This window comes from Sturnira hondurensis, unplaced genomic scaffold, assembly GCF_014824575.4.
Source record: "Sturnira hondurensis isolate 20B ecotype Veracruz unplaced genomic scaffold, ASM1482457v3 Scaffold0002840, whole genome shotgun sequence".
NCBI classification, from domain to species: Eukaryota; Metazoa; Chordata; class Mammalia; order Chiroptera; family Phyllostomidae; genus Sturnira; species Sturnira hondurensis.
This window is the reverse complement of record NW_028075471.1, coordinates 20,281,429-20,302,660: the sequence shown is the minus strand read 5'-3', so window position 1 is coordinate 20,302,660 and position 21,232 is coordinate 20,281,429. Positions and strand designations below refer to the sequence as shown.

Genomic DNA, 21,232 nt, shown 5'->3' with positions numbered 1-21,232 from the left:
GCGCGGGCGCCGCGGGGCTATGTGGGTCGGCGCCCGCCCGGGGGCGCCGCGGGGCACTGAGGAGCCTACGGTCTAGGGGAGGTGGGTGGGGAGTAACGGGGCGGCAGCTGTGCTCTCGGTGCACGCTTCTGGGCATCCTCCCCGGCTGTCACCTAGTGTGGTTCTCGGCCCTGCCTTGAACTTGATTCTGTAAGTATTCACAGCCTTTTAAGTAGTAGGTGTCAAATGTATTCCAGTTGCCATAGAAACACAAAGAACTCCGCGGAGTACTCAGAGGGCCTGGAGGTGCGCGTTTCCAGCCCTGTGTAGGTGATTTTGGTGCTGCCGTATACCCACCAAATCCGAACTTAGGTCTCTGTCCCCTTTCCCGTTTCCCAGCACCTGCAGGCATGTAGGGCCGAACTTTACAAACTGGGTTAGGAACAATTAGTATGTCACCAAGTAAGTTCAATGGGTTGCAGCCAACATTAAAAAAGAAGAAAAAAAAGCAAGTCCTGGCTGGTGTGGCTCAGTGGATTGAGTATGGGCCTGTGGACCAAAGGGTATGGGTTCAGTTCCCAGTCAGGGCACGTGCATGGGTTGCAGGTCAGGTCTCCAATAGGGGGCTTGTGAGGCAACCACACATTATAAAATCTTTAAAAAATAAATATAAAATAGAGTACAAAAATCAGTGGCTCTCATGTTGTAAAGATTTTGGAGTTCTATTCTGTATAAGTATAGATAGTGGTCCTCTGAACTTAGACACTTTTGAGACTGAAGTGAGGTACAATGCTACTACACTAGGACCAGAAGTGTGCCCTGAGGCTGCCTCTGTCAAACAGGACATGTGGTCACCTACATGTGTGTACTCAATATACAGACATGTCCATGGGCTGCTGGCCAAGTCCCTGGCCTCCATTCTCTCATTCCTCCAACCTCTTACACACAACTTCGTGAACTGTCCCTCTAAAAGGTACATCATGTTGCATCCGTGTCCCAAACTACAAGGATACCCTATGGCCTACAGGGATCGCATCCATCGTCATCTAAGGCCCTTCAGCATCAGTATTGTCTTGCCCGGCTAGGAAACTATCAGCAGTTCCACCACTGCCCCCACTGCATTCCTTCATTTGCGGCTGCCCTCTATCTGGAAAGCCCCTCCTTTTCCCCCTAAAACAGAGCCATCACTCACCTTGCAAACCCAGTTCAAGTGTCACCCATGCCCCTCCCCATCTCCTCTCCCTGCAATGGCTCTGATAGAGCTCCTTTCCTTGTTACTGTGCAACACAAATTCCTGTCGGTCGTGACTCATCACACACACTTTGTTTATACAGCTGTGACCCCGTGGAACAAATGATCCTACATTTCCATGTGTTTACGTATTCCTGTTGAAGATAGACCTCAATTTCAATGATGGTTATCTCTGGACGATGACTTTACTAATGATATTAACTTCCAAAATTTACTCAGAGAATTTGCAATACTTGTTTATCATAGAGAAAGGAAAGAAATTTGTGTGGAATAGCAATGAAAATTTCATTTCTACTTTCTGTTGGTAGTCTAGTGCATATTTCTCTAAATTTTTAGTACATAGTGTTCTGTTTTGAAATAAATTTATTTAAAAAGTTTTTATTGATTTTTTTAGAGAGAAGAGGAGAAACAGATTTGTTGTTCCACTTATGCATTCTTTGGTTGCTTCTTAAATCTTCTTTAATGTATTGATTTTAGAGAGCGAGAGAGAGGAAGCAGGGGGAGAGAGAGGAAGCAGGGGGAGAGAGAGGGGGGAACCCCCATTGATCTGTTGCTCCACGCACCCATGCATTCATGGGTTGCTCCTTGCACGTGTGCCTGGCTGGTGATGGAAGCCATGACCCAGGTGTGTCTGGACGGTGCTCTAAACAACTGAGCAACCCAGCAAGGGCTATGGGTTGCTTCTTGTATGTGCCCTGACCAGGGATCCAACCCGCAACCTGGGCGATTGGAATGACACTCTAACCAACTGAGCTACCTGGCCAGGGCTGGAAGCAATTTTAGATGGACCAAACTGTTGCAAATATTTAAAAAGATTTTACAGTTGATAAATTGGACTTCAAAAAAAATTAAAACTTTTGTGCTTTAAACAGCACCATCAAGGAAACAGAAAGATCCCACAGAACAGGAGCAAGCATTTGCAAATCATATATTTGATAAGGGTTTGGTGAGCAGAATACTTAAAGGAACTCTTAGAACTTAAAAAAAAAGGAAAAAAACTGGGCAAAGGATCTGAATGGAAATTTCTTCAGAAAAATAGTGATTAAGCACATTAAACAAAAAAGGTCAACTTCATTAGCCATTAGGGAAATGGAAATCAAAGGCACAGTTAGATACAACTTCACATCCTCTATCATGGCTGTAATCAGAAGGACAGACAATTACAATTTTGCTGAGGATGCAGAGACGGAGCCCTCACACTTTTACTGGCGGGAATGCAAAATGGTGCAGCTACTTCAGAAAAGTTTGGCTGTTCCTTAAAAAGTTAAACAATTGTGCCCTTGCTGGTGTAGCTCAGTGGATTGAGTGCGGGCTTGCGAATCAGATGATCGCGGTTCGGTTCCCAGTTAGGGCACATGCCTGGGTTGCGGGCCAGTTCCCAGCAGGGGACCCACGAGAGGCAACCACACATTGATATTTTTCTCCCTCTCTCCTTCCCTTCCCCTCTGAAGATAAATAAATAAAATCTTTATTAAAAAAAGTTAAACAATTGTATGACCTAGCAGTTCCATTCTAGCTATATACCCAAAAGAAAATAAAACTTGTCCATACAGAAACTTAAAAACATATGTTTATAAGAAGCATTTTTCATTCTAGTCAATAAGGTCAAAACAACCCAAATGTTGACTGGATGAACAAGAATGTGATATATTCACACAATGGAATCTTTTTGTCAATAAGAAGGAATAAAGTACCACTACGGCATGGATATATGGGATTACTGGAGTCGTCATAACCAAGTGTCACAAACTGTGGCCTAACAGAAAGATACCGTCTCACAGTTTGGAGGTTAGAAGTCTGAAATCAAGGCGTTGGCAGGGTTGGCCCCTCTGAGGGCTGGGAGGGAGACTCTTGCAAATCTCTCTTTCAGCTCCTGGGCCTCAGGGCTTCCTGGGCTTGTAGACCGTGTTCTTCCCATGTCTTCAGGTCACCCTCATGTCCATCTCTGTGTCCAGGCTCCCCCTTCTTATAAGAACTCAGTCACGTTGGGTTGGGCCCTCCCATTACCTCATCTTACCTTGCTGTCTGCAAAGACCTAATTTTCAAATGAATTCACATTCAAAGATGGCATTAGGATTTCCAAATCTCTTTTTGGGAGGGGAGACACAGTTCAAATATGACAGGGGATAAACCTTGAAAACATTATGCAAAGGTCAAATATTGTATGATTCCGTTTATATGAAATATTCAGAATAGGCAACTCTATAAAGACAGAAGGTAGTTTGGTGGTTGCTTAGGGCTGAGGGAGTTGGGGAATAGTCAGTGATTACTCGCGCGAAAATCTGTGAAGCTCTTTAAAATGTAAGAACAACAACGCACAGAGTTTTCGTACATCCTTTACCCAGCTCACCGCCACACTACTGTATTGTAGGACTCTAACAGAATTATCCAGAACATTAATATCTGTACAGTGCTATGAACCGTTGACAGACCTTACTCCAATCTCACTAACTTACTGTGTCCTTTCTTGGAGGATGAGGCATTTGTTCATCCTGCCACGTTAGCCTCCTGCAATTTTAAACAATTTGTTACTGTTTCTTTGTCTTTTGACACTTTTGAAGTACTGGAAAGTCATTTTGTAGCATGTCCCTCCATCTGGGTGTTCTGGTTGAGGAGACTGAAGTCACGTGTTTACAGGAGACTGTGGCAGCAGTGACGAGTGCCCCTCTTGGTGTGTCAGGTGGTTCAGAGGGTGCATGGCATCGACAAGTATGGCTGGGTAAGTCTGACCACTTTGTTGGTATTTCTCAGATTTCTCCATTGTAAAGTTTTAAAAATCTCATTTTAAATAAGTAGCTTGTGGAAAGAAACTTCAAGACTTGTACTAATAAATATCTTTTTAAAAAGATTTTAAAACTTATTTTTAGAGAGGGAAAGGGAAGGAGAGAGAAAGATCAATGTGTGGTTGTCTCTCATGCACCCCCCACCAGGGAGCTGATCCAAAACCCAGGCATGTGCCCTGACTGGGAATCGAACCGGCAACTCTGGTTTGCAGGCCAACACTCAGTCCACAGAGCCACACCAGCCAGGGCAGCAAATACCTTATTTTTTATCATACTTTCATCCACTAATTTTAGATGCCATTCCTGCCTACCGTGATTAATGTGACTAATGTGATATTTACCAGGTGGTCATTTCCTATTTCTAATTTACTTGCCACATTTGTTAAGTGGCATGTTACTGAAAGGAAGAGCTGCCCTTTCTCCCCCATTTACTTACATTGTTTATGTAAGTATGGACTCCTGGGTACTTGTGCTGTCTGTGTCATTTCACCTGTGTTGTTCCACCCGTCTCTCAGATCTGGTCACTGAGAGGTGGTGAGAGGGCCTCTGGGATGGCTCTGCACTGGGGAGAAGGAAGCCAGCCCCTAGCCATCCCTTCTCATGCTCAGGCCCCTGTGTAAGCTCCTCGAGTGGGGGCTGGGCATAGTGTATTTGTAGTGATTAGGAAAGGTGATGAGATGTCACTTCTCGGATGAGGGTACAGAGAAGACCGGCTTCCACTTTTAGCCACTTCTCTTCTCTTCCTCTCCTGATGGGAGCTGGCGGCCATGCTGTGAGCTGCCCTCTGCAGATGCCCTGCAGCACGGAACGGATTGAGGCCTCCCTGAAACAGCTGGGAAAGACTGAGGCCTTCAGTCCAAGCCCCTCAAAACCTAATCCTGTTGACACAGTTTGAACGAGCTGGGAAGCAAATCCTTCCCTGTTCGTGTATTGAGATGATCCTGGCTGACAATTTGACTACCATCCCCTGAAAAACCCTGAGCCAGAGGAACTTGATTAGTTTGCTGTGACTTCCGCAAGAACACCGCCAACTGGGGACTTTACGGTGAAGCATGTTTCCTCAGAGCTCTGGAGTGCAGAGGTCCAAGAGCAGGGTTTTGTCCGCCATGGTTTCTGGTGTGTGCATAGCACTGTCCTCACTTTATGTCCACACAACCTTTCCTTGGTGCATGCATACAGGGGGTGGTGGGTGGGCAGAGTGCTAGTTCTCTGGTGTCTCTTTTAAGGACACCGGTCCTATGGGACCTCATTTAACCTTAATTATTTCTCAGAGGCCCTGTTTCCCAGTATAGCCACACTAGAGGTTAGGGCTTCACTGTATGAACTTAGAGGGAAAGAAACCCAGTCTCCAACAATGGTGAGGGGCTGCATACTTTCCCGACCTGGGATCAGGAATGAGGCAGGTTTGCTCTCACTGCTACTGTCCTGCCTTGTACTGGAGGCTCTAGCCATGTCTACAAGGCAGGGGAAAGAATTAAAAGGCAGAGGGGAAAGAAGTAAAAATGTCTTTATTCACAGGTGACATGCTTGTCCCCACACAAAACCCGAGGGCGATTACAAACATCTCCTAGAACCACTCACAGTTCAGTTGCGATGCAGGACTAGTAGACAACAGCCATATTTCTATGTGATAGCAACACACAGCCAGAAATTGAAAAAAAAAATTCAGCCCCAGCTGGTGAGAGACAGCCTGTGAACCTGGTTTGATTCCCAGTTGGGGTGCATGTCTGAGTTGCAGGCCAGTTACCCAGTTGGGTACACATGAGTGGCAACCACACACTGATGCTTCTCTCCCACTCTTTCTTCTTTCTTTTTCCCTTTCCCCCTCTCTACAAATAAATAAATACAATCTTAATAATTTTTTTAAAAATTGATTCTGCCAATCTCTGCCTTTTGATTGAATAGTTTAACCCATTTAGTTAAAATAATTGCTGAGGAGAAAGAACTTACTGCCATTTTGCTATTCTTTTAAATGTCCTTCAGCTGCAACCAGAACCAAAGGAGCTCCCTCCCCACCTATCCCCGTGCCTCCCAGCAAAGAACCTGGTCACCAGGAACTGGGACACCCTAACCCTTTCAAAAGCAGAGGACGGTCTTATGCTGACACCCTGGCCACCAATGGTCAAGCTCTTCCAGGTAGCACTGGCCTTCCCTGTGCTTCCCAAACCTGTTCCCCGACCAATTTCCCAGTCCCCACATCCCCACCGCCTTGAACTAGAGGGAGCAGAGCAGACGGGAGGCAGCCTGCTCTAGGCCAGAGCCATCAACTACTGCACTGGGAGGGGCGGTGGCGAGAGCAGGGAAAGACACCGGAGAACTCTCCTGCCGGTTCGAAGACGGCTCTCTCTTGCTTGAGTGTTTGGTTGCTGTAAAACTTTGACTGGTTTTCAAAGCCCCTAAAATGAGAGCGTGGCACTTCCTAGTCTGCCATTTTGCGGAATACTGGTTTTTAACCCATCAAATTGGCCACAAGGAAAGATGTGAAACTTACAAAGGGTTTTGGGAAGCTAGCCCCCAGCGCAGTGTTGGAGACTGTGCTGGGAGAGCGGTGTGTGTGTGCACAGGTACAGACGTGCGCCAGTATTTTGTGTGTGTACAGAGACGTCCGTGTGGGAAAAGACTTAAAAACACTGGTATCACCTGACCGAGAAATTCAACTCTAGAAACTTGGCTTAATAATCATGGCACGTGGGGACGTTTCGGATACGAGGACGGTAGCCGTCCACAGGGTTCAGGATCCTGAGTAGCGCACGAGGGGCCGGCTACACGGACCAGGGCCCACCGCGCGGTGGGATGCCGCACACCCACTAGAGCTCGTTTCAGTTTCTGTGAACCGATATTACTAATTATTGTAAACTCTATCTTAAGACCAACAACATTAATTTAAAGAAATTATGCGACCTCTCTCACTCCAATGCCCGCTCCCCAAAACTCTTCCCAGCCCCGGTCCTCTCGGGTTTGCGCCTCCTCGCTCGCCCCCCACTACGGCCCCACCCCGCGCCCCCGCCCCGCCCCGCCGCGCCGCCCGCAGCGCCCGGCGGGCAGCCGGTGGCCGGCGAGGCCCCTCCCCGAGCCCGCGGTGGAGGAAGCGGAGGCGGCAGCGGCGGCGGCAGCGCGGAGACCTCGCCGCGCTCATGGCGTCGCCCGGGTGAGTGCGGCGCTCGGGCGCCGGGGCCTCTGTTGGGCCGGGGAGGGAGAGGGCGCGGGGCGAGGGCGCGCTCCCCTCTTGGGCCTCCGCCCGCCAGGCCCCGCTGCCCCCTCTGGCCGACCTTGGGCGGATGCGCCGTGGGGCCCGGCCAGGCCGCGCGGGGGAGGGGAGGAGAGCGCGCCCCCAGGGCGGGCCTGCCAGTGGTCCGCTCGCCCGCCGCCCGGAAGCCGCCCAGACGCTCGAGGGGCAGGGGCGAGGGCGGGGAGACGCGCGCGCGCCCGGCACCCCTGGCCCCTCCTGGGCCCCGGCGGCCGCGGGCCTGCTGGGGCGGGTGCTTCGTTTTGACCTCACTCTCTAATGTCGACTCGGTGTTAAACGTTTCTTCTTCTAGGAAACGGTGGTGCCAGGCAGAGTTTGCAATTTTTTAAATATCCTACTTGCAAAATAAAACCTCATTAATTCAATATGATTACTTTTTATTTTGGTAATGTAAGTAGTCATGAAAGCTGGGGAACGACAGTCCAGCTCCTCCCTTCATGTCCCAGAGGAGGGAAATTGGACTCAAGGTCACCGCTGCAGTTGGTAAAACCGTCGTTTGGCTGAGCGTATAGACCTCCTGCTGGGTGTGAGGGGCTTCAGGCTGCCCATGTCCCCACGTCACAGGAGGTGGAGGTGGCTGTGGGGACAGCAGCTGGGTCTGACGCTAGCTGTCATGGCATTTCCCATCCACTGGCTGCCTTTCTAGGCTTGGGCAGTAGTGGTCAGACTCCCCAGTACTTTGAGTTCATAAATAGAATAAACAAGGGCCCATCTCTCACATGCTGGCTGATTCACCCAGAGGCCAACGTCCCACTGCGTCCAGCCCGAAGGGTGAAGCAGCAGGCAGGGTGCTGAGCCTGTGTGGGGAAGCCCTGGGGCCTTTTAAAAAGTGATGGTGCATTTGGCATCCAAGCTCACTACTGTGTAGACCTGACGGAAGTGGACCTAGTGTCAGGCTGGTGTGTCCTTCTGTGAGGCAGCAGGCCCTAAATGGTTCCCCTGTGGAAGGTGGCATTGGCACAGACTTGATACCTGCAGTTCCAGAAGTTCCAGGGTTTTGTGAATAACCCCATGAGTCTGAAGTTGGCACAAACCTGTCATTTTCTGAGGGGTACCCCCTGCAAAGCTGAGGTCACAGAATCTTTAGTATACTGGATGTCATTTCATAGAGAATGATGCATTCACACTCTGTACAGATTTGGGGACAGTCCACACCTCTGGACTTGGCTTTCTGAGACCCTCTGGCCCCTGTGGGTCAGCCTACCAGCAGACTGGGGTCTGGGCGGGGGTGGGAAGCACGCTGGGATCTTTGCTGGGCTGCGTCCGGAGGGGCCTCTGAACCTACTTCCGGGGGGTGTGTTGTAGAGCCTGTTCCAAGCGCTTTGCACATATCAAATTATGGAATTTTCACAACCGCCTGGTCATTCGGGAAGTCTTGTCTTACCCCATTGTGCAGGTAAGGAAACTGAGGCCCAGCTAAGAGTTTGAGTGAAAACTTCATGTAAAACGACCCCATCAAGGATGGTTGGTTTAAGCTCCGCTGGTGGCTGGACTGTTGGACTCTGTGCTTTGCCCTGACCACAGAGCACCTGCAGCATCCCCCAGGCGCGCTCAGCATGATGCTGAAGTCAGGATATGCTTTCGCTCATCGTGGCAAGAAGCAGTGTTAGCAGAGCAGTTGTCCCTTTGGCTATGGTTTTACAAAAGATGGCTGAAAATGAAGAAATAACTTAGAAGTGGCCATTTCCTTGAAAGAAGGGTTCCAGTCTGAGGTGCTTTCCCAGACCCAGGAAGGGTCCGTCAGGAAGGCCTTTTCGGTTGCAGTCCAGATGTGGTGGTGGTTGTAGGTTCTGTTGTTGTAGGGTTCTCTACATTGTAGCCTTTTTAAAATCCTTACCCAAGGATATGTTTCTATTGTTGAGGGAGAGAGAAAGAGGGAGAGAAACATGGATGTGACACATAAACATTGATGGCTTGCCTCCTGGACACACCCAGCCCTGGGATTGAACCCACAGCCTAGGTGTGGGCCCTGACCAGGAGTGAAATCTGCAGCTGTTTAGAGTACAGGACAACACTCCAACCAACTGAACCACCCAGCCAGGGCTCTACATTGTAGCTTTTTATAAAATTGGTAGTTGCCTTATTTTTAAAAAGAAGCAATACCCGTGCCCCGTTCACATTTCCAAAGGTGTAGAAGGGACTGAAGTGAAAAATCAGGGCCCTTGCACCCTGCTCCTTAGGGAGACTGTATCCCTCAAGGGGCACGCACAGTGAGTTGCCGTGTCCTTGTTTTGTGCTGACTAAACTTGTGGGGGAGCTGCCCTCGGCTCCGTCTCACAGGTGCGCTGGTCTGTGAGCACGGAGGGACTGAGCCTCTTGTCACCTGGGTCACAAGTACTTTCCATCCTTCTGGCATTTGCCTTTTGACTTTACGCTACTCTGAGATTTTTTTTTAAAGATTGTATTTATTTATTGTTAGAGAGGGAAAGGGAGAGAGGGAGAGAAACATCGATGTGCAACCTCTCATGTGCCCCCTACCAGCAATCTGGCCTGCAACCCCATCCTGTGCCTGACTGGGAATCGAACCGGCGACCTTTCGGTCCTCAGGCTGGCTCTCACTTCACTGAGCCACACCAGCCAGGGAGGATTTTTAACAATATTTAATATTTCCTTTCAGGTTTTTTTTTGTTTGGTTCATTTTCTAATTTGACTTGTAGGCCCGTTTGGTATTCATTCTGGTGAAAGGAGTACTAGGGGTCGCCTCCATTTCTCCAGGTGGTTGCAGTGGGAAAACCCCCAGGCCCTGGATCATTTCTGGGCCTTCCTCCCCAGGGGCCGTGTCCACAGACCCACCGTGCCTGACTGTGTGGGAGGCTGGGCTGCATGTCACTGTCCTGCAGGTTTTTTCCTCCTTCATTACTGTTCTTTTCCAGAATTTTCCTGATTATTATTGTGCAGATATTTTCCCATAGAATCAGCTTATCTATAAGTGAATTTTTCAACCTAAATTCACATATATGTTAATTGAGGGAGAATTGTCTTCAAAAATGATATCCAGCCCTCGTTTCCCCAACAGCCTGCCTGTTCATTAGTTCAAGCCCCTTGTTCTTTGGCACTGAGGGATTCTCTTCCTGTGGACGCTGCACATTTGCAGACTGTACCGTACATGCCCCTTGTGGACGCTGTGAGTGGGAGTCTCCCTGTTTCTGACGTGCTGCTCGTGGGCAGGAAGGCGGCGGGCGCCCCCAGCATTCCGTTCCCCCGATTTTGCCGTTGGTTTCCAATCCATCTTGGGTTTTCAGGTCTTTCTGTGGACCCACAGCGGGTCAATGCTGCCTTTGTTGAGGGTAGAGGGTCTGTCTCTAGGGGAGGAGCTGACTGTGGTTGGAGCTGCATGTGGTGGAGGGCAGATGGCCCTGGGCCCTGCAGCGAGCCCCTCCCAGCCCTGTGTCTGTGCAGCAGTGTGGGCACCCAGCACTGGCAGCTCCCACCCCTCTCAGCCCTCCCACCTCAGGTGGTGCAGCCCCTGGAGCCGGGCACGTGGAGGTCCCTGCACTCCGCCTTCCTCACACGCTCTGGCCAGTCTGTTGAAACCCTGCACAGAGACTTCGGAGCCCAACCCCCTGCTGTCACCATAGGTGCTGCTGCCCCAGCCTGATCTTGGTCATCTCTCATCTGTTGTCAGCATGGGACAGGCGTGTCGCCTTGGACTCAGGGCATCCTCCAGAACCAGAGCCAGTCCTTTCTCCTGACCTAGCAGCCCTGTCTCCTCTGCCCTCCCACGGCCTCCCTGCTGCGCACTCCGTCCGAGCCCCCAGGTCCTGGCCTGCACCTCCTCCTGATCTCTCTCCCTGGAGAGCTATGTGGCTGGTGTGCTCGCCTCCCGCCAAGCCTGTGTGGGCCGGCACCCTGCTCCAGGAGGCCTGCCGGGAGCACCCGTGGCTCCAGCTGTCCATCCGTCCCGTTCACTGCACTTTATGTCTTCAGTCCTCTCTTGGAGGTGTAAATGTTGGGCCTGAATCCAGTGACTGGTGTCCTCAGAAGACGCAGAGAAGAAACAGATGCCTGAGGGTAGAGCCCACAGTGGGGCGGGCCCGCAGACCCACTGTCCAGAGCCACCGCACTGTGTCTGTCCGCCCGGTGCTGGGATGACACCCAGACGGGGGCTTACAGCAAGGCCATCTCTTCCCTCGAAGTGCTGGGTGCCAGGAATCCAGACCTGAGCGTCCCCGGCTGGTTTCTTCTGGAAGCTCGGAGGACATCTGTGCCTCACCGAGCGTCCAGTGTCTTGGCATCGTAGATGCGTCACTGCGGCCCCGGCCTCCCCATGTCTCTCTTCCAAAGGTGCCAGCTCTTGCTCTGGGCTGCCTGATCCCAGTGTTACCTCATCTTTATTTACTTAATTCCAAATGAAGTCCCATCCTTGGCACTGGGCTGGGACTTGCACATGTGTTTGGGAGGATTTGAAAGTGTTTGTAGGAACCTGAGGCTTTGTGGGTGAAGTAACTAGCTTTGGGTTTTGTTTTGTTTTGGGGCCCAGATGTGGAGCTGGAGGGGAATGTGGCAGGTCCTTTTTTTTTTAAGGTTTTATTTATTTATTTTTAGAGAGGGGAAGGGAGGGAGAAGAGACGGAGAGAAGCATCAGTGTGTGGTTGCCTCTCATGTCCCACAACCCAAGCATGTGCCCTGACTGGGAATCGAATGGCGACCCTTTGGTTTGCAACCCAGCACTCAGTCCACTGAGCCACACCAGCCAGGGCTAAACCCCTGTTTTTATCGGCAGTGGGCTCAGATGAAGTCAGAGTTCTTAGTGCTCTGTAGGAAAGTGACTGAACAGCCATGTTCAGAGTGCCTGCCAGTGAGTTGGGCCTTCCCCCAGAGAGGGCCGAGGGTGGGGCCCCAGGAACTGTGGAACCGTGAGGGAGGTCTGGGGAGGAGGGCTGGGTGAACAGTTTGTCCTGCTGGTAAAGTGAGCAGAGTGCGATTGCTTGTCTTGGAATGACCTGCTCCAAACTACAGTGGACCGTGGCTCAAAGGGGCCCTTGGTTGTCGGGCTCCACAAGGCCTCCCAGGTCGTACCGTGGCCCTGACTCCCCACTCACAGCATCGTTCTCACAGCCCTTTTAGTTTCATTAAATAAGTACATGCTTCTGCTACTTCAAAGACTTCAAATAAGACAGAGTAAACTGATATGCCACCCAGATGTAATTAACCACTATTAACTTTTAAAACTTTATTTAGCAATAATTTGTGCTGAGAGATCAACTGTAAAAATGAAAATTCCCCTATTCTTGGCATTTTAGCTCTTACTATTCTCATTTCTCATTCTTTCTCTCCCTTGCTGTCTCCGTGTGTGTAGGTGTGCACACATACCCATGTGAATGCACAGGCATGCCATTGTCCTGAAGCATCACAGAGTACTCTGCCCACCTCCTCCCCCTGTTGTGCCCTCTGCATCTGTTTGCTGAGAGTGGAGATGCTCTTTCATCACCCCTGCGCCTGACCTCAGCTTGGACAAAACCCGTACTGTAGTGTGGTCAGTGGGCCCTGGAGTTTGTCCCTGTGCTCCCAGATCCAGTCTAGAGGGAGGGGTGGCACTTTGTTTTCCTGTCTCATCAGCATCTTAATCTAGGACATTTCCCCACCTTTTTTGTTTGTGATGATATTCACACTTTGGGAAAATACAGTGCTCTCCCCATGTAGCCTGAAGTTTCATATTGAGTTTGTCCACGTGACCTGATCCAGGTTCTGTACTCTCAGTGGGAATCCTGCACAGGTGATGTTGGTCCTTTCTCAGGGTGGGGGTTCACACAATGGCCCTCTGTCCCCATTGTCCCTGGCTTTGACCACCCACTGAGGCAGAGTTGCTGGTTTGCTCCCTGGCACCTGGGAAGCAGCCTGTGAGGAGACTTTTGAAGACCCAGCTAAGACCTTGTTCCCCGTCTGCATTTCTGTCTGCAGCTTGGTGTTGGTTGGTGTGTCCTGGTGGTGACAGTTGCAGGTGGTGCTGTCCCAGCCGCCGCAGCCCCACTGCCGTTCTGCTTGGACGAGAGCCCGCCCCCCGCTTGTTCGTCTGTGCAGTGTCTGCATGCACCAGTACTTTCTGTTCTTAGTGGCTTCTAATTAATTACTGCATTCAGTGTCGTTCAGGCTCCAGTTGTCCCAGACATGATGGCGGGACCCTTCACGCTGGCTGCTGTGTCCAGTGACGTGCCCTTTCTGTGCACGGTGTGGTGTCTGGAATTAGATGCTTGAGCTGCTCTGGTTCTTTCCCTACACCAGGCCTGTCGTCAGCCATTTCCCCACGGAGACCTGCTGTCTGTTAGCAAAGATTTTAAAGGGCGCTTCTGTGGCCCTTTCAAGGGGCCAGAGCCAGGAAATCCGCACCATGTGCACGCGAACCTGCATACACGCGTGTGCACAAGCGCATCCAGGGCAACTCTGTGAGTCATCGTCTGACCCCCACTCCTCGCCCATGGTGCCGTGCTCACACCTCCCGGGACACACCTCAAATAGTGGCTTCTGAAGTGGACTGTGCCTGCTTCTCAAACCCACTGAGAAGAATTTGGGACCATCCCTGCCTGCTCACTTGGGCCACTCCCAGTGAACAGCCGCAGCTGTGCCCGCCCCCCACCCAGACATGCATGGAGCGGCATTTTGCGGCGCACCGAGCCTGGCTGCCCGGACAGCCAGCCTGCGTTTGTCTGTGAGATGAGGCCCACGGACCATTTCGTGATGGTTGCAGAATATGACTGTAGCAGAATTCCCTGTTACTGGACTTTGATTTTGAAATGTGTCCAGTTTTTTGCTGTGATATATAAAGCTGGCATCTACATCTTTGTAACTGAATCTTAATTATTTCCTTAGGGCGGAAGTGGAATTACTGGTCAGAGGGTAGGTATATTTTCATGTCTTTTTGGATGGCTGTGTCTGTGTTTGGTTGGTAGTTTTTCTGGGAGGGCTGGCGTTTCCTCCACGTGGCTGTGTCCCAGACCCACCATGGGCTCCTTCAGAAGCAGCAACATCCAGACCCAGACTCAGAGCCTCTGAGGTTCTGGAATCAGGGCTCTGGGCTGCGACCAGGATTTGTAGTTTTGAAAGGCGCCCCACGAGATTTGATATGCTGCCAATTTGAAAGGAGAAAGTGGTATTTCACTATTTTAATTATAATGTTCTTCTGAAATTGTTTCAGACAGTCAGATTTGGCAGAAGTGGCCCCAGAAATAAAAGCCCCCGAGAGACAAGTGGCGGTGGCCGGTGCAGGTAAGATTGGGCTCAGGCCCTGGGCACGGCAGGTGCGCTGCTTCCCCCAGCCCCACCCTGACCCGGGGAGCACAGACCGGAAATCCAAGAAGCCTAAGGCTTTGCTGTTCCTTTTACAAGCATATTCTGTCTACGGGTCTTTTAAGAACTCCCTTGTACATTATTCCAGATGGAACTCCGTGTTAAACAGGTATCAGTCCTGCCGGGACACTTCCCTGTGGTCTGAGTGTTGTGACACGTGTCCAGGTGACTGACTGGTTCCCACTCTGGGCACGGCTGAGAGGGGCCGCTGTATTTTGTGGGGATCACAGGTGCAAACTGGAACTGTCCTGGCAGACTGGGGCTTGTGGTCTTTTTGGTCATGGTCCCCATAAGCTGGTTGTTCTTTCTCTGGAGATTGTTGGGGTGGCAGCTGCCCCTTGTGACTTCAGCTGTAAGGTGTGGCCACCTCCCGGAGTCCTAGTTTCTCTCAGTCACTCATTTTGGGCGCATCTGTCAGTAATTTGGTGCTTCTCCAAATGAATGTGTTCTATTGGCTAGTAATAGTGTTATGCAAAATAGCTCCACAAAATAGGCAGATAAGTTTGGGTTAATCACTTTTTGTTTTATTAATACAAACAAATATTTACTGAGTGAGTTATGACCTCACAGCCACTACAATGGCTACTATCAAAAACCCCAAAAACCCCATGGTGGCTAGGGTGTGGCAGAATTGGAGCCCTTAGGCACGTGAAAAGGTGCAGCCGCCTTGGGAAACAGGGTGGGGGGTTACTACAGGGGCTGGGAGGAGAGGGGGAGAATTCCTCAGTGGGCACGGAGTTTAACTTTCAAGTGATAGAAATGTTTTGTAACTAAATAGGTAGATAAGTGGAGATTGCACGATTTTGTGACTATGAACAGCCACAGGATTATTCATTATAAAATGGTTTTCTTCCCCAAAGGTTTCTTTCTTTTCTTTTTTTGTTAAAATACACATAATATTCGCTGTCCTAACCCGTTCTAAGTGTCCAGTTCAGGGACACTTGGAACATTCCCGTCACTGTGCGCCCATGGGCACCGCCATCCCACAACTGCACTCACCCTGGAAGTAAGAAGTTTGCTACCCACCAAACTGAGCCTGCCCACTCACTGCTGGCACCCACTGCTCTGTTTTCTGTCTCTGGGGTCCAACCGCCACGGGCCCTGCCTGGGAGGGGCTCCTGCAGGGCTGTCTTCCTTTGACCGGCTTGTTTTCTTCAGCATGCAGCCCGTCCGTGCTGCAGCATTCTGCAGGACCCCCTTCCTTTCGAAGGCGCAATAACGTGTGGCTGTGTGTGCAGCTGCGTTGTGTCTGCCCCTTCGTCCCCTGATGGACACGAGGGCCGCCCGCCCCTTTGCTGCAGCTGCCGTGCTGCTTCATGGTGTTGTGAGCACGGGTGCACACGTCTCTCTTGGGGACCTCGTTTTCCCTGTGTGCAGGTGCCCAGGCCCGATGCGGCGTTGCTGGACGTGTGGGTGAAACTAAGGGTGTCTGTGTCTCTCTTCCAGACCTGGAATGGAGGGAAATGGAAGGAGATGACCGTGAACTTCAGTACGGAGGTGGGAGCCCCAGGGTTTGGGGATGGACTGGTGGGGGGAGGAAGGAGGGAGTGGGCCAGGTGAGCATGGGCTGGGGTTCGATCTTCTGAACAGTTGTTGAATGAGAAACAGCAGGTTCAGAGACCGGCCTAAGCCGGCTGGTGTGCGTCCAGGCTCCCGATCTGAGGGACGCACTCTGCCCTTTGCTGTTGCAGACGGTGCGGACGAGGCTCAGGACAGCGGCTTCCCAACGGGTAGGTGCTTCCTCTGTTGTTTTCTCTCTGTGCCCCAGCGACCAGTCCTGTGGAAGGGAGACGGCACCCGTGCTGGTGGTCCCTACCCCTGGCCGCCTCAGAATTGCCTCTAGTGCATTCATGCTTTATGACAACTTACATATGAATAACACCACCAGGAAAACAACCCCCTGCGAGCTGTCACTGTGCAGAGTGGCGCAGGGAGTTGGCACTCTAGGGTGTTATTTCTAACATTCTCTCAGGGACTCTCAAGCACACAGCAAAGCCTGAGAACCACGTGTTCTGCCCGGTGGTTTCACTGATAGACCTGTGCAGGGTCACACCCGGGGCATGAGTGTGTGAACAGGCCGGTTTGCTCTGGCTTTTCCCCATCGCACTTAACTACTGAGCTACTTAAAAAATCACAGTTGTTCCATGTGTGATAAGACGACACCCCTGGTTTCATTCTGGCAAAACTCAGAAACCTGAGCAGGAAGAGTTTCTTCTTCAGTGTCTCTCCCCAAGTCCTTCTGTTCCTGCAGCAAGTCACCACCCCTGGTCTGAGTGCAGCCACGTGGCCCATGAACCCGCCCAGCGCCTGTGCAGACAGCAGGCAGAGGGTGGCCCCGGGGAGCAAGGCAGCGTGTCTGGTGCTCTGAGTGCTGGTGGGCACTGGGCCGGCCCGAGCCCTTCCCATAAGCCTCCGCCATGATGCTTCCTCTTTGGAGAAAGGAATAGAGTCCTGGATAGTGGCAGGATCTTTATTAATTTTGTTTGTTTATTTAGCATGTGAAGTGTACTGATTATACGTAGTATGAAAATTGGTACGAGTCCGTGCTGAGACAGGGAAGCAGAAGAAGCCTCTGGCAGGGCAGGGCTGCCGTGAGCAGCCAGTCTGGGAATGTTCATACTGTGATGGGCCCTACGTGAAGAGCCGAACAAATAAGTGCAGCATTACAATAACCTCTGACTGACATAATACAAATTTAAACCCCTGTTATTGGCTTCAGACTCGCAAAAACAGTGTAGCTGTGGTTTGCAGTGCTTTGTACCTAGCAATACCTCTCTGTTTCCTTCCAAAATTCTCTGGTTACTTTGTAAAGAGAAAAGAACAGGAACAGGAAGATCGGAGTGATTCAGTGATCATGTCACCTGTGGGACATTGCCAGTGACAGGAGCCCACTGCTGGCCCGAGTGCAGGAGTACAGGGTGTGCTGGGGGTGAGGGTGGGGAGAGTGGCTGCCCACGCATCCGGGCGCACAGCTGCTCACCCGGCCCATTGGCTTGGTGCTGCCAGAGCCTACAGGCTTCCAGAGGAGGCAGACACATAGACTTCTGCAGGGGCCCCGGCTCCTGTTCTCTGTCCTCTCGAATGACCCACATGACCCCTGTGTTTGCATCTGGGTGGTGAGATTTGCATATATCTTGCTCTCATATGGCCCAGGGGTCCTGCATCCTGCTGTATTAAGGGCACCACCACCCTCCATGTTCCCTCCCCACCTCTGCCCCGGCCCCTGCCCAAGCTCGAGCACTCATGTCTTCATTTCCCTCTACAGTGGAGAGGAGCCGACTGCAGGAGCTGCTGTCCCTACTGGGACTCGACACTTACCAGGTGCAGAAGCTCGGTCTTCAGGATGCCCTGCAGATCAGCAGTGACAGTGTGAGGAGCTGGGCTCCTCAGGCTCCCAGGGATCTGCCCTGGAGCTGCCTCAGGAAGCTGCAGGCTCTCAATGCCGAGGCCCGGAACACCACTGTGGTGCTGGACCTGCCCCCGGATGCCCGGCCTGCGGAGAAGGAGAGCCAGATGGAGGAGGAGGTCATCTACTGGGACTCAGCCGATGACATCTCTGCAGACATCTATTCCTTCTCAGAGCTGCCTACCCCTGACACGCCCGTGAACCCCTTGGACCTCCTCTGTGCCCTGCTGCTTTCCTCTGACGCTTTCCTGCAGCAAGAGATCCTGCTGAGAATGTCTCTCTGCCAGTTCGCGCTCCCTCTGGTCCTGCCTGACTCAGAGAACCACACCCACACCTTCCTGCTGTGGGCCCTGCGGGGTGTTGTGCGGACGTGGTGGGCACAGCCCCCGAGGGCCATGGGCAGCCTCTGGGAGGACAGCGTGGTCCTGCCCCGAGCGCCCACCTTCGCCTTTGTGCGCATGGAGGTCAGCAGCAACTCCAAGTCCCAGCTGCTCAATGCCCTGCTCAGCCCGGGCCACCGGCAGCGCGACTGCTTCTGGCACCGGGACCTCAGCCTGGGCACCAGTGCCCGGGAGATTGCAGACGGGCTGGTGGAGATATCCTGGTTCCTGCCCAGTGGCCGGGAGGACCTGGACCTTTTCCCAGAGCCTGTGGCCTTTCTGAACCTCAGAGGCGACATTGGGTCTCATTGGCTGCAGTTCCGGCTCCTGACAGAAGTGTCCTCGGCTGTGTTCATCCTGACTGACAACATCGGTGAGAAGGAGTATAGACTGCTGTCCTCTGTGAAGGGGTCGGCCACCAAGTTCTACTTCATTCTGAGCCCCTACCGCGGGAAACGGAACTCGAACCTGCGGTTCTTGAACCGGCTGGTCCCCGTACTGAGGATGGACCACTCCCACGTGCTCGTGAAGGTCAGCAGCACAGATGGCGTGCGCTTCCTGCGCAGGGTCCGCTCCATCCTGGTGCAGGTGGCCCGGTCCCCCTGCAGACGGGTGTCGGTGGAGGACATGGCCCATGCAGCCCGCAGGCTGGGGCTCAGGGTTGACGAGGACTGCGAGGAGTGTCAGCGGGCGAAGGACCGGATGGAGCGGATCACCAGGAACATCAAAGACTTGGACGCCTTCCGCCGGGAGGAACTGAGGCTGCAGGGGGAGCTGTGGCGAAAGGTGGCCCGGGTGGAGAAGGAACTGTGCCAGGCACAGTGGGCCGGGGACCCTCCGGACAAGCGCCTGGCAGAGCTGAGGCACCGGCTGCTGGAACTTCGCACACTGCAGAATGGCCACGACCCTGCGGCGGGCGTGCAGGAGTTCATCACCGGTGTCAGCTGCCCCTCCCTGGGTGAGAGGCAGTATTTCCTGAGGTGGATGGAGTGGGGGTTGGCAGGGGCAGCCCAGCCAAGGCCAAGGCAGCCTCTGGAAACAGTTCTGGCGCTGAGGCAGAAGCAGGGTGGGGCCGGGGCCCTCCGAGAGCACCTCTGGCTGGAGCCCCTGGGAGTGGAACACTTCCTGAGGGAGATGGCTCAGTTTTACGAGGCAGAGAGCTGCCTGGTGGAGGCGGGGAAGCTGCCAGCAGGCCAGAGGCAGTTTGCCCACTTCCCAGGCTTGGCCTTGGAGCTGCTGGTGAGGGGGCTACCCCTGGAGCTGATCGATGGGAGCACGCTGAGCACCCCCATGCGCTGGGTCACAGGGCTCCTGAAGGAGCTGCACGGGCGCCTGGGGAGGCGGTCACGGCTGGTGGTGCTGTCAGCGCTGGGTGTGCCGGGCACGGGGAAGTCCACTCTCCTCAACACCATGTTCGGGCTTCGGTTTGCCACAGGCGGCAGGGGCTGCGGTCCTCGAGGGGCCTTCATGCAGCTTGTCACAGTGGCTGAGAGCTTCAGCCAGGACCTGGGCTGTGACCACATTCTGGTGATAGACTCAGGCGGGTTGATAGGAGGTGCCCCGGCCGCCGCTGGTGAACGCTTTGAGCTGGAGGCCTCCCTGGCCACTTTGATTCTGGGGCTGAGCAACGTCACTGTGGTCAGTTTAGCTGAGACGAGGGACATCCCGCCAGCTGTTGTGCATGCGTTTCTGAGGCTGGAGAAGACGGGGCACATGCCCAACTACCAGTTCGTGTACCAGAACCTGCAGGACACATCGGCCCCCGGCCCAAAGCCACGGGAGAGGAGGCCGCTGCTGGAGCAGCCTGCGGATGGGAGCAGAGCTGCCACCCAAGTGGACAAGCAGGGAGACAGTCTGCGGACGCTGGCAGGCCTGGCCTTCTGCGACCCCGAGAAGCAGCACATCTGGCACATCCCTGGCCTGTGGCACGGGGTGCCCCCCATGGCCACCGCGAGCCTGGGGTACAGCGAAGCCGTCTTGGAGCTGAAGAGATGCCTGCTGGAGAACATCAGGAACGGCCTGTCGAACCCCAACAAAAACATCCAGCAGCTCATCGAGCTGGTCAGACGGCTGTGAGCACTGCTGCTCTGGGGGCGTCCACCTGGGGCCGGTGCCCTGCCTGTGTGAGGAGGCAGAAAAGCAAAAGCGGGCCTGGCGTGTCCTAAACAGCTTGACCAGCAGAGAGAGGCAGTGGGTGGAGCGGCCCCAGGGCCCATGCAGATAGAGCTATGTCCAGCCCCTTGGACGCCCGGCAGGAGGGTGTCTTCGTCTGCTCCTGGAGCAGAGAGGGGCCTCCACCCCTGCAGCTGGGTGTGTGGGTCCCTAGGAAAGGGGTCAGAAAGGGCCCTAAGGAGCAGACAGGCTCTCCAGTGCCCATGGATCAGTGAGTGCCAGTGTGGGGACGCCTGGTTACTGCCCTCCCCACCCCCACCCTGCTCGCTCTGCCACACCCCATACCCTGCATCACCTTGTGTGCGCCCCCCAACACAGATGGGGCTTCTTGGGACTGGCCTGAGTCTGCCCCTTCCCTGGACAGTGAGCTCCTGGGGGCGGGGCTGTGTGTTACCCACCTTCATCACTCCTGGGCCTGGTGCACTGCAGGCACTTTAATAAAGTTTGTGAAACGAGTGACCACCTGGGTGAGAGTGATGGCGGCTCCTCTTGGGCCTTAATGTTCCTGTTTCCTCCTTGGGGACCAGGTCTGTCTGAGGGAGGGCTGCAGGGTGGGCCCCGGGAGCAGGCCCATTCCAGGCGGTCACTGGTAAATGGAGGCAACGTCTTTGCAGTGGCTGCAGATGGGTGTCTCCATCATAGTTCCAATCTGTAGGCGAGGACAGGGCCCAGAGCAGGGGACCTGTGTGGGCAGAGCTGGTCGGGAGCTGTTGCCCTCAGCACCAGGCCT

The 21,232-nt window shown here is 53.2% G+C and overlaps 1 protein-coding gene across 4 annotated transcripts; it reads left to right on the top strand.

The window, feature by feature from the left end:
* The first annotated feature begins 142 nt into the window (after window positions 1–142).
* On the top strand, window positions 143–20,961 carry URGCP (upregulator of cell proliferation). 4 transcript variants are annotated; one of them, XM_037040980.1, is made up of 6 exons: window positions 143–189; window positions 14,068–14,094; window positions 14,393–14,463; window positions 15,991–16,041; window positions 16,236–16,274; window positions 17,810–20,961. In XM_037040980.1, exons 4-6 carry the CDS (start codon window positions 16,008–16,010, stop codon window positions 20,404–20,406), a joined length of 2,670 nt encoding a protein of 889 aa, XP_036896875.1. In that variant the 5' UTR covers window positions 143–189; window positions 14,068–14,094; window positions 14,393–14,463; window positions 15,991–16,007; the 3' UTR covers window positions 20,407–20,961. The 4 variants fall into 4 exon arrangements, with proteins under 4 accessions (XP_036896875.1, XP_036896874.1, XP_036896872.1 ...); XM_037040979.1 differs by lacking the exon at window positions 143–189 and adding an exon at window positions 7,054–7,161 and having other exon boundaries at window positions 14,397–14,463; XM_037040977.1 differs by lacking the exon at window positions 143–189 and adding an exon at window positions 7,054–7,161.
* Window positions 20,962–21,232: the final 271 nt, after the last annotated feature.